At 40.8% G+C, this 12,670-nt stretch overlaps 1 protein-coding gene across 1 annotated transcript in view; it reads left to right on the top strand.

The window, feature by feature from the left end:
- The first annotated feature begins 6,725 nt into the window (after nucleotides 1-6,725).
- Nucleotides 6,726-12,670, top strand: part of COMMD10 (COMM domain containing 10) — a 348,337-nt gene continuing 342,392 nt past the window's right edge. The window contains exons 1-3 of the mRNA XM_006870525.1: nucleotides 6,726-6,766; nucleotides 9,142-9,232; nucleotides 11,558-11,668. Of these exons, the coding sequence (XP_006870587.1) occupies nucleotides 6,726-6,766; nucleotides 9,142-9,232; nucleotides 11,558-11,668 (243 nt within the window). The remainder of the gene's footprint in view (nucleotides 6,767-9,141; nucleotides 9,233-11,557; nucleotides 11,669-12,670) is intronic.

The following is a 12,670-nucleotide window of genomic DNA, read 5'->3' as shown; positions in this document are numbered from 1 at the left end:
CAGCAATTCATCTCGTCCCCACAAAAAAAAAAAAAAAAAAAAAATCCACAATAAAACTATTGATTCAATTCTAATTCATAGTGACCCTGTATAGAGTTTCCAAGGTATAATCTTAACAGGAATAGAAAGTCTCATCTTTATCCCAAGGAGTGGCAGGTGGGTTTGAACTGCTGACCTGTGGTTAGCAGTCCAGTGCTTGTCCTACAGCACCACAAGGGTTCCTGTTACAGGTATGTTGTTGCTAAGTGCTGTTGAGTCAATTCCGACTCATAGAGACCCTGTACAGGATTTCCAAGGAGTAGCTGATGGGTTTGAACTGCCAACCTTGTGGTTCTTAGTCTAGTGCTTACCTTACAATGCTATACCAGGAACTCCTTTACAGGTATAGAAGTTACCCAAACCAAACCAAACTGCCTGCCATCAAGTTGATTCAGACGCATAGTGACTCTGTATAGAGTTTCTGTATACTGGAGCAGAAAACCTCTTTTTTTGTTTTCTATGTAGCAGCTGGTGGTTAGCAGTCCAGTACTTATCCTACAGCACTGCCAGGGCTTCCTGGTACAGAGGTTAGGACTTCCATTTATTCTGTGGGGAGGAGACACAATTTAATATACAGCAAGGCACGGGCAACTCCAGTTTTGCGATTCCAGTAAAGTACCATAACTATCTCTAAGCGATGTACCTCCCTGATATGCTTCACCTGGCTTGTCTTCATATTGCTCTGCTTTCAGGTTAAAGTGAGTCCCTAGGACTTTGAGCTGTTCCTATGGTCTTAAAGTCCCTGTCACTTGCTTATTTGCTGCCACCTTTGTCTAGGCTGTGGGGTGGGAGGAGAGTAACAGTAGGGATTGGGACATAGGTTCCCCTCCCCCTCACAACTCCAGGATCCTGATCCTACTCTGTCACACCCGTGGGTACTCTGGATCCCAGTGTTTACCTGGAGGTAGCAGGCAACACACTCCAGAAGAGGCAGTTGAGTGTCCCATAGGGAACGTTTTGACCAATAAAAGAGAGAAGATTGGAAAGAGTCTGCAGATTGCCTCCACTCCCACTTTCAGGTGATTCTAAAGATACAGTGGCTCCAAACTGTTGCTCTAGAAATTTTCCACAGTACTAAGATATATGCAGGTGATACAACTTTGCTTTCTGGAAGCAAAGAGGACTTAAAATACTGATAATGATCAAAGACTACAACCTTCAGTATGGGTTGCAGCTCAATGCAAAGAAACCATTGGACCAATAAATAATATCAAGATGGATTTATAAATGGAGAAAAGATTGAAGCGGTCAAAGACTTTGTTTTGGATCAAAGATTGGCACTCATGAAAACAGCAGTCAAAAAAATGAACTGATATATTGCATTATGCAAATCTGCTGCACAAGACCTCTTTAAAGAGCAATGATGTCAGTTTTAGGACTAGGATGCACCTGACACAAGCCATGGTATTTTCAATAACCTCATACACATGTGAAAGTTGGACACTGAATAAGGAAGACTGTAGAAGAATTGATGCTTTTGAGTTATGGTATTTCAGGAGAATATTAAAAGTACCCGGGGCTGTTAGAAGAACAAACACATGTGTAATTGAAGAAATACAGCCAGAATGCTCCTTAGAAGACAGGATGCCCAGATGTCATCTCTTATACTTTGAACATATTATCAGGAGGGACCAATACCTGGAGAAGGACACCACGGTTGGTAAAGTGGAGGGTCAGTGAAAAAGAGGAAGACTCCTCCCACCCCCAACGAGATGGACTGGCCTAGTGGTAGCATCAATGGACTCAAAGCATAACAATGATTATGAGATAGGCACAGGACCGCACAGTGTTTCATTCTGCTGTGCATAAGGTCACTGTGAGTTGGTACCAACTTGGCAGCACCAAACTGCGAGAAGAAATAAACTGAGTTTTGAAGCTGTAACCAGTTGGAACACAGACCACCTTGTGTTTGCTTCCCTTCTACCCTTCCTTTGTCCTCACAACAGCCTTCAATGAAGCACTAGCAGGTAACTCAGGTTATTCTTTCTAGAGAGCCCTTACATTTTGTTAAAACAAACAAAAGTTAAATTGGTGGAATTCTACAATGAAGGCAAGAGTCTGAGAGGAACTTTAGGGGCATCAGCATGATTTAATAGCCATAATACATCAAGGGCAGCAGATCTGGACTCTGGGCTTACCATAAAGATGGATTTACACGTATTGGGGAACAGGATCAAGCATGATTATGGAATTCCACCTCCAGGGGTACATGTTCTGTTCAACCGTGAGACAACAAAACTAAGCAACTGAACAGGGATGTTGTTCATGGACGTATGTTCATATGCTCTCGAAATTATAGAAATATTTAGCATGAGGGTATCATCTGAGGGATGAAATTATTCCATTCATCAAGACTTGATAACAACAAGTGGCAATAAGAAATAATCCTCCAGCAGTGAAAATGAGGAGAATTTGAATGAGTTTCTGTATCCACTGGAGACTCTTGCTAAAACTTCAAAGGTTTGGGGTTTTGTTTTTTGTTTTTAAGAAGTTAGTTTCATGTATGTATACATGGTTTTTAATTCTCACCACAACTCAGAGGGGCAGGCATTATTTTCACACTCATCTTACAGATCAGGAATGGGAGTTTTAGTGAGGTTAAGGAGTTTATTCAAAGTTACAAAGATTCAGGACTCAAAACAAGTCTGTGCTCTTTTGCTCAAAATCCCAGTTATGCCTTTGAAGGCAACAAAGGAGGAGGAAGAAAACATCATCAGAAATTTGAACTAGCTTTGGCTGGTTAGTGGCTTGAATTCAGACACAATATCAAGACAAAAGGAAAATGGAGGAAAATAGCACCTCTTTCAGTTGTGCCAAGTAAGGTAATCTGTGTTTGGATCAAAGACCTATAATTTATGTAGATTCACACACATCTTCCAGGTACTGCATAAATTGGGGAGTGTGTGGAGTGTTGTGGAACTAAATGTATTTGTATGTGTTCAACACACTGTGTAATTGACTCCATTACCCGTGTGGGGATTATTCACTTTTAATTTGCAATCTGGCTTCTCCTTTCAGTTAGGATGTTTTGGGGCTGCTCTAGGAATGCCAACTAATTTAAATAATAATTTAAGTAAAACATAATTAGGAAGGAAAATTAAATTCAGTCTTTTGCCAACTTCTGAAGATACTGCTGCTGAAACCTAACAGTAACTCTAATCCATCCATTATTTTATCATTCCCCAGTGCCTTTTTACTACCACAGGATTGTATCTCTTTCCATAGGTTATTGCAATATGTTCCTATCTAACTTTCCTGCTTGCCTCTTTGCAATCCAATCAGCATTCTGCTGACAGTAATTTTCCCCAAACCAGCCCTCATCACACAATTTCTTTGCTTGAAAAGTAGTTATGGTTTCTCACTTCTCACCAGATTAAATGTCCACTAGCCAGGGTTTCTTCTCTCCTATTTCCTAACTGTTCTACAAACTCCAAGGAGCCCTAGTGGTGCTGTGGGTTGGGTATTGGGCTGCTAGCCACAAGATCTCTAACTCAAACCTACGAGTTGTTCTGCAGGAGAAAGATGAGACCATCTGCTTCCATAAACCATTACTACGGAGCAGGTCTACTCTGTCCTATATAGGGTCACTATGAGTCAAAAGCAACTGGATAGCAGTGGGTTTGTTTTGTTTCCAAACTTCATTCCCTCTTCCTCTCTGTAGGCCCACTGTACTTACCACCTGTTCTGTGGAGGTTTTTGTGATCCTACCTCCACAATGCCCATTACTTTTCCCACTGAATTTCTTTACTGCACTATGTGTTTTTCTCTAAGGTCAACCAAAGTATCTATGAACCACTTGTTTCTCCTACAAGATACCTTATTGATAGTCTCTGTGACTATTCCTCTCCCTTCCTATGTAGTGCCTAGGTTGGCGCTGGTCCCAAAGTGAAACACAACAAATGCTTGTCTATTCAAAGTGCTGGCAAATTCCCAAGGGTAGGGATTTTGTTTGTTTGTATTCCCAGCACCTACTCCACTGACAAACTTGTCTGTCAGTTTGTCATCATTTTGATGGCTTGTGTGTTGCTGTGATTCTGGAAGCAATGCCACCAGAATTTCAAATACTAGCAGGGTCACCCATGGCAGACATGTTTCAGTGGAATTTCTAGATCAAAACAAACTAGGAAGAAGGAGAGGCAGATCACTTCTGAAAAATTAGCCACTGAAAAATCATATACTTTGGGCATTATCAGGAAGGACCAGTCCCTATAGAAGGACATTATGCTTGGTAAAGTAAAGGGGTTATCAAAAAAAGGACAAAGTAGCTGAAACAATGGGCTCAAATATAGGAACAATTGTGAGTTTTGACGACCAGACAGTGTTTCATTCTGTTGTACATAGGGTTGCTATGATTTGGAACCAACTCAATTGCACCTAGCAACAACAACAATAGATCTTAGTGAATGAGTAAGAGTACATGCTACAACCCCCTGTGGAGCTCATCAGAAAGAGGAGCTCACTGCACAGTACTCAGAATGGAGCTGGCAGCACTACCTCCCCTGTTGGACAATGAAGGGCAACCTGGGCAGCCTTTCCACAGCCCACATCTTTGCAGGGGGCTGGTGTGTGGCGAGGAGGCATTTTCTTAAGCTTCCTGTATTTTCTATGAAAGGAGTCTCGGTCTCTGGTGGTGTCCAACAGTTAATGTTGAAAACCCTGTGGAGTACAGTTCTATTTTGACACACAAGAGGCACCATGAGTTGAAATTCACTCCGCAGTAATTGCTTATTAAAATTATTTTAAAAATGTACATATACGTACATATACTGTTGTTGTTCTTAAGCACCCTTGAGTTGATTCTGACTCATAGTGACCCTGACGGGGTTTCCAAGGTTGTAAATCTTTGCAGAAGCAGAAGCCTCATCTTTCTCTTTCAAAGCTGCTGGTGGGCTCCAATTGCTGACCTTGTGGTTCACGGTCCAGTGCTTATCTTACAGAGCCACTGTGCTCCCAGGTACATATATACTCACATATATGAGGACTAGTCAAAAATGATCTATACCCTGATTGTAGAATTTATTTCAATCAAATTTTAGAAATGACAAATACATCACTTTTTGACATAATCTACTTGCTCTGTCCTTCTGTTAACAAGCTTTTGTATTCCCTTATTAAAAGAAATATTTTTGTTGCAAGCCATAAATGTACCACTGTCTTTACTTCTTTATCAGAAGTCAATCTTCGTTCTTGAAGGGCTGATTTCAGGAGACCAAGCAAGTGAAAGTCAGTGGAGCAAGATCAGGACTGTGAGGATGCTTTAACAGTGTGTCAACAGTGTGGGCAGAGGTGTGTGGACATGCATCGTCATGCAAGATCACAAAGCCCTTGGATAGCAGTCCTGGGTGCTTAATCCCAAGTTAAGGCTTCAGTTCTTCAGTGAGCATCTCACTGTAATGAGCACTGTTGATTGTTGAGCCTTCTTCCTGATAGTGTTCCAATACAGGCACTTGAGAATCCCAGAAAACCGTAAGCATCAATTTTCCAGCTGATGGTTGACTTTTGAACTTTTTCTTGGTTAGAGATTGAGGGTGTTTCCATTCCGTACTCTGCTGTTTACTCTCAGGCTCCTAGTGACAAAGCCACGCCTCATCACCAGTAACAATTTTTTAAAAGGAATTTTCACCCTTCATCAAGTATCGGTCCAAATTTTGTTGGCAGACATCCAAACACTTCTGCTAACCCACTGGTTGTTTCGGTACCCATCTCACACAAACTCTTTGAAACCCAAGTCTGTCATGAACTGTCTCATAGGCAGAGCCATAGTTTATTTGCAAATGACTTGGCACATAATCCAGTGTTACTTGTCTATTCCACAGAATCATTTCACATGAAAGCTCAAAGTTGTCATCAGTCATAGGTGTGGACAGGAGTTTTAATATAACTGGTGTGCGGGTTATTTTGACTCACCCTTGTTTAAATGCATAAACATATAAAAATGTTTTCTCATAAACACATCCATTTATGTATATAGGAACTGGACTGCTAACTGTAGGTTAGTGGTTCAAACCCACTAGCTGTTATTCAAAAACCCAGGGCACATAACAACAACAACAAGAAGCCCTGGTTACACAATAAGGAGGTCTGTTAGCACTGTGGGTCAGCCATTGGGTTGCTAACCGCAAGGTCAGTGGTTCAAACCCACCAGTTGCTCCAAAGGAGTAAAATGAGGTTTTCTGCTCCAGTAAAGATTAAATCTCAGACACCTTATGGAGCAGTTCTACTTTGTCCTAAAGGTTCTCTATGAATGGGAATCACACAATGGTTAACCACTTGGCTGTTCACCGAAAGTAATCCATCTAATTGTGTCTGCTGGAGAAAGACCTGGCCATCAGTTATCATGAAGATTGCAGACAGAAAACCCTATGGGGCAGTTCTACTCTGTCACGTGGAGTCACTATAAGTCAGTATAGAGTTGACAACGCGTAACAAAGACAACATTTAGTTACAGCTAGTTAGAATTACAAAGCCTTTAATGAGACGCTGTTAGAGTGGCGAGGGAGCAAAAAAGAGACTTCCCCTCATCAGTCCCAGACCGAAGAACAGAATTCAAAACGTCAGGGCCGCAGGAGCCTTAGAGCCAAGCGACTGCGCTGCGGATTGAGCCTTCCGGCTTCCCGTCCGCCGAGACTGCCATTGGCTGGGCTCAGCGCAGCTGACAAGCAGCGGCGGACTAGTTAGCTAAGAGGATGGCGGCGTCCGGGTCGTTGATCCTGCGGGAGACGCCCAGGTAGTTCGCTTGCCAGCGCCGACACGTGCGGTAGCGCTTGCGGATGGCGCGGACGGGGCAGGCACACAGATGCCCCTACCGTCTGGCGTTGGGCGCCGAGCTGACCGAGGTTGTGGGCGGCGTGGGCGCTGGTTGCGAACGCGCAGCGCGTGCCCGACAGCCCCGGGAGGAGGCTGTGGGAGCCTCTGCCTCTCAGCTGCTAGCCTCCCGGGGCGGGCCTCCGGGGGCGGGGGGGCTTTCACTGCGCCTGGCAGATGAGGTCCGTATAGGCGAGCAGAATTACCCAGACGCTACGTTGGTAACGTTGACTTAATTGGGAAGACACGTTCCATTTCGTTTACAGTTTTCTTTCATACCTTCTGATTTTGAGAAACAGCTCACACGGGTGCCAGAGGGTCTTGAATATGTAGCACGTCCTAATGTCCACTAATGTCCACTTTAAGTCAAGTCAAAATAGGCCCAGGCCAGGAGTTTTCAGCTACTAGGTAACTTTAATAGCGAAGTAGTTATGAATCGGGCTACGAACCTCAAGGTCAGCAGTTCGAAACTACCAGCTGTTCTGCGGGAGAAAGATGAGGTTTTCTGCTCTGGTAAAGATTTATGACCTCGGAAACCCTGTACAGGGTCACTATGAGTCAGAACCGACTCCACGGCACATAACCACTACCACCAGTAATATGTTGTTGTAAAGTGCCGTCGAGTCGGTTCCGACCCATAGCGACCCTGTACAGGGTTTCCGAGGCTGTAAATCTTTACGGAAGCAGAAAGCCTCATCTTTCTCCCGCGGAACAACTGGTAGTTTCGAACTGCTGACTTTGAGGTTCCCCATTCGTAACCACTATGCTACCAGAGCTCCTTACCAGTAATATGTAGCTAGAATCATTTTCTCCTTGTGTTAGGTAGTGTTTGCTATCCATGGTGGTTATGAAAAGTTCCCTTTAAAAGAAAAATAAGTAAAAATGAATTCAGTGAGAAGTACCTTTTTCCTTTAACTCAATTCCAACTCATTGGGACGATATAGGACAAAGTTGTTGTTGTAAGTACTGTGGGGTTGGTTCCGACTCACTTTCCAAGGCTGTAAAGCTTTACTGGAGTAGAACGCCTCATCTTTTTCCCGCAGAGCTGCTCGTAGTTTCGAACTGCTAACCTTGAGGTTGGCAGCCTGACTTGTAACCACTATGCTACCAGGGCTCCTTATAGGGCAGAGTAGACCTTCCCCTAAGGGTTTCTAAATTGGAAATTGGTCTGCAAATTGGCACATCTTTTCCTGCAGATGCGTAACTACTGCGCCACCAGAACGCCTTCCTATTGAAAAGTAAATAATTGAACTAGTGGGCTAGGCGTTGGGCTGCTAATCACAGGGCCCTGGGTTCAAGCCTAGTAGCTCTGCAGGAAAAAGCTGAGGCTGTGCTTTCCCGTAAGACAACCTTTGGAGTCTCCATGAGTCAGAATCAACTAAATGGCAGTAGGATTTTTTTTTCTGGATAGGGGATGGGGGGGGCGGGGGCAGATAACTAAATTGAGAAATAATCTCTTTGTGTCTGGCTGGGGCAGGAAACTTCCAGAACAGAGCTGTCATTTTAAAGTTTTTCCTTCTTCTTCAAGGAAACTCCTTGAGTTCTGTCTGATGGCCCAGCACCACACACTGTAGCTGTAAACCATATCCAATTTGGTGCATGGCAGTTTTTCTAAACACATCATTTAAAACTTGGTGCCATAGGATGAGTACTTGACCTCAAGGTCGGTTTGAACTAAAAGGTGGGTGGTTCAAACGCACCATCCACGCTTCAGAAACCCTATAAGGGGTCTCAGTGAGTAGGAACCAACTCCATAACAATTGAAGCAGAAGCAGAACTTAAAAACAAATAATTTTATATGTACTTTTTAAAAATTTAAATTCCATTGTGGCTCTGTATAATAAGCAAGGCTCTCTTTGCCCACAAAGATTTACAACCTCAGAAACCCAATACTGGGTCACTATAAACTGATTTGATGGCATTTAACAACAACAGCATTCTTTCTCTCTATGTTTTTAGTGTAATTGTCCTCATTACCACTCCTATCCTCCCATGCCTTTTAGAATTCCATTTTGGATTACGTGGATACCTAATAACTCTCTGGTCAATTAATACCATTGCTTCCAAAAGTGCAAGATTTCCTTAGTGATTTGCTGTGCCCAAAAGAAAGAGAAAGGTTGCCAAATTAACCTTGTCAACAGAAGTAGCTTATGGGGACATCTTTTCTGGCAATGTTTAAGATTGCCCAGCCTCCTTTGCTGTCAGAGTTGTTGGAATAAAAACTTGATAGACAATGATAGCAAGTATAGTTCAACTTGAAAAACTCATTTTAAAACTTTGTTTTATGAATTTATTTAGCATGAAAAAAGCAGTATTGCTGATAAATGCAGTAGATATAGGAAGATTTCCACGGTTGCTCACTCGAATTCTTCAAAAACTTCACCTGAAGGTTTGTATTTCTGTATTTGTAATTTGTATTTTTGCATTGCCAGTAATGCTTCTGATTCCACTGAAACTGCATTTCTACTTAGGGAACTTTGTGTGACGTGTAGTGCTCCTCTTTGTGTTCTCTGGAATGAATGTTTGTCTGTGGAATATTTGATAATGTCCCAGCATCAAGAGTATGGGAAACTGTCTGAAATAAAATTAGCAAGTATTTATTTTTTAATGAAAGATTTCAGAGTATTTAATATGCTGGTATTTGTAGTGAATATGTAACAGTGAATATAGTGTATGTACAACATTTTCCAAATGTATTTGACCCAAGCTGTTTTCTCATGGAAAGTACATTTTTAGACTAATGTCCCGTGGAACGTGCACTGGGAAAATTCTGACTTCATGATTTTATTCTTCCTCTTAAAAAATAGTTCTATGGAATTTCTTATTTGTCAGTATTTTACTCTTTCACTTAATTTTGTTTCTTTTCCACCTTCATTTCAAAGCTGTTTGGTAATTCACTGATCATCCACTCAAATTAATTTTTTCAGATTATATAAATTTAATTTGATCTGATACATGTTTACAGAGCATTCACTAAGTAGTACTCTGCATGGTGCTGGGCATCACCTTCTAATAAGAGCCAGGCTCTTACTCTTTCCTTTCCTTTTTCCTGGCTAGGAGTCAGTTTCAGAGCGCTGCCATTTCTCTCTCTCTGGAGTATCTTTTATTTAAATCCATGTCTACTTACAGTCCTAGTTCAGATCCTCGTTATCTCTCTCTTGGACTATAGTTGTTGTTGTTGTTAAGTGCCATCGAGTTGGGTCCGACCCATAGCGACCTTGTACAGGGTTTCCGAGGGTGTAAATCTTTACGGGAGTAGAAAGCCTCATCTTTCTCCTTTAGTCATCTCTCTTGTTGCTTCTGTATAGTGCTATTCTGATTATCTTCTGAAATACTTTTTTCATAAAGAAAGAATTGATCATATGAGCTCTATGGTGTTGAGAAGCCATAGAGAAAAGTTTATACTGCTGAATATTGTATTTGTTGTTGTGTGCTGTCTAGTCATTTTCGACTTTTAGTAGTAACTTATGTGACAGAGTAGAACCATATAGGTTGTAATCTGTTTTGGAAGATGTGCATCTAGGATGCTCCTTAGAAATGAGGATGGTGAAACTTTGTCTCAGATACTTGGAACATGTTCTCAGGAGGACCAGTCTCTGGAGGAAAAACACCATGCTTGGTAAAGGAGAGGGTCAGCAAAAAAGAGGAAGACATTGAGGTGAATTGTCACAGTGGATGTAAAATTGGACTGTTGTTGAAGTTGCTGTTTTTTGCTATTGAGGAGCGGTGGTGTTGCTAGATGGTGTCGAGTCAGTTATTACTCCTAGGGTCCCTATATAATGTTCCCAAGGAGACGCTGGTGAATTTGAACTGCTATCCTTGTGGGTAGCAGTCCAGTGCTTTTCCAACAGTGCCATACAAAGTAAGGTGGCAGCAGGGAAAGTTGTTTTAGTATGTGTGAACAGCATATTTATTTTTTTAAAATTATTTAAACAGTATTCATACTTGATAAATCAGTATCTTTACATTTAGAAGATTCTTCTGGAGGTGAAAGAAAGAACCAGAGATTATACTCAGATGATGTCTTTCTCTCGAATATAGTTTATGGAAGTAATATATTTGCACGTAATTTGTAAATTTTAGAAAATACTAATATAAGCTGATATATTGAATCATAAAAATGATGTTTCCTGCTCTTGTAACAACTTATATTCATATAAATGGAAATTACTTTAATAATTATTTATGTTTCTGATTAGACTGTACGATACTTGAGGACATGAACTATCTGTATATAATAGACAATAAGTAGTTTTGAATGAATGAAGATAGAAATTACTGTTTATAACTTAGCCTTTTGGAGTTTTGCCTTCTAGTAAGTTTTGTAACTGAGTTTATTGTTTTCTACTTATTAAATGATGTGGTGCTGTAGGGTAAGCATTGGACTGCTACTGCAGGGTCAGCAGTTAAAATCCACCATCTGCTTCTTGGGAATCCTGTATAGTCGCAAATGACTTGACAGCATTTAACAACAATGTAAATCATAAAATGTAGCATTGTTATTTAAAATGACTTGTATTTTCAAATCTCAGAAATTGAACTGTGCTTTGATTTTGAGATAACGAAACTAACAAATTCATCAATTTCTTCTTTTTCCATGGATTCACTTTTGCTTTCAAATTCTCATTTCACATATGAATAAATTAATCTTTTGCTGAGCAACTGAATTTTGAATACCTGACTATATACTAATCGACACTGTTTGTATTTATAGGCTGAAAGCAGTTTCAGTGAAGAAGAGGAAGAAAAACTTCAAGTTGCATTTACTCTAGAGAAACAAGACCTTCATTTAGTTCTTGAAACAATATCATTCATTTTAGAGCAGGTGTGTTTATGCCTCCAATTTCCTAACTGTAGCTTGTTTACTACATATTTGTATTACTGTGTTATCTATTACATTCCGCTTTTCAGAAAAGAGTGCAAGATGGAAGCTTTGCATATATATACATGTGGAGTCCTGGTATGGTGCTGTAGGATAAAGCAAGGTCGGTTTGAACTGCAAGGTCGGTAGTTCAGATTCACTAGTTAGTCTTGAATTGGAACCAACTTGACAACACTTAACAGCAACATATGTGTATATGTATGTGTGTGTATATATATGTTGCTGTTAAGTACATATAAGGAGTCCTGGTGTGGCGCTGTGGGTTAATGCGCTGGACAGCAAAGTCAGTTTGAACTGAAAAGGAATGGTGTTACGTTCATCATCAAAAAGAACATATCTAGATCAGTCATGAGGTTCAACACTGTATGTGATAGGATAATATCCATGCACCTTCAAAGAAGCCCAGTTAATACCACTATTATTCAAATTTATGCACAAACCACTAAAGCCAGTGAGGATGAAGTAAAAGAAATGTACCAACTTCTTCAATCTGAAATTGTTCAAACATGCAATCAAGATGTATTGATCATAACTGGTGATTGGAATACAAAGGTTGGGAAGAAAGAGGAAGGACCAGTAGTTGGAAAATATGACCTAGGTGATAGAAATGATACTGGAGAACGCATGATAGAATTCTGCAAAACCAATGACTTGTTCATTTCAAATACCTTCTTTAGACAGCATAACAGAGGACTATACACATGGACCTCGCAAGATGAAATACATAGAAATCACATTGACTACATCAGTGGAAAGAGACAGTGGAAAACTCCATATCATCAGTGAAAACTAGGCCAGGGACAGACTGTGGAACAGACCATCAATTATTGATATGCAAAGTCAAACTGAAGCTGAAGAAAATGAAAACAAGTTCACGAGAGCCAAAATATGACCTTGAATATATCCCACCTGAATTTAGAGATCATCTGAAGAACAGATTTGATA

This window comes from Chrysochloris asiatica, unplaced genomic scaffold, assembly GCF_000296735.1.
Source record: "Chrysochloris asiatica unplaced genomic scaffold, ChrAsi1.0 scaffold00143, whole genome shotgun sequence".
Taxonomy (NCBI): Eukaryota; Metazoa; Chordata; class Mammalia; order Afrosoricida; family Chrysochloridae; genus Chrysochloris; species Chrysochloris asiatica.
The sequence above is the reverse complement of the archived record's forward strand: the minus strand, read 5'-3'. Positions and strand labels throughout refer to the sequence as shown.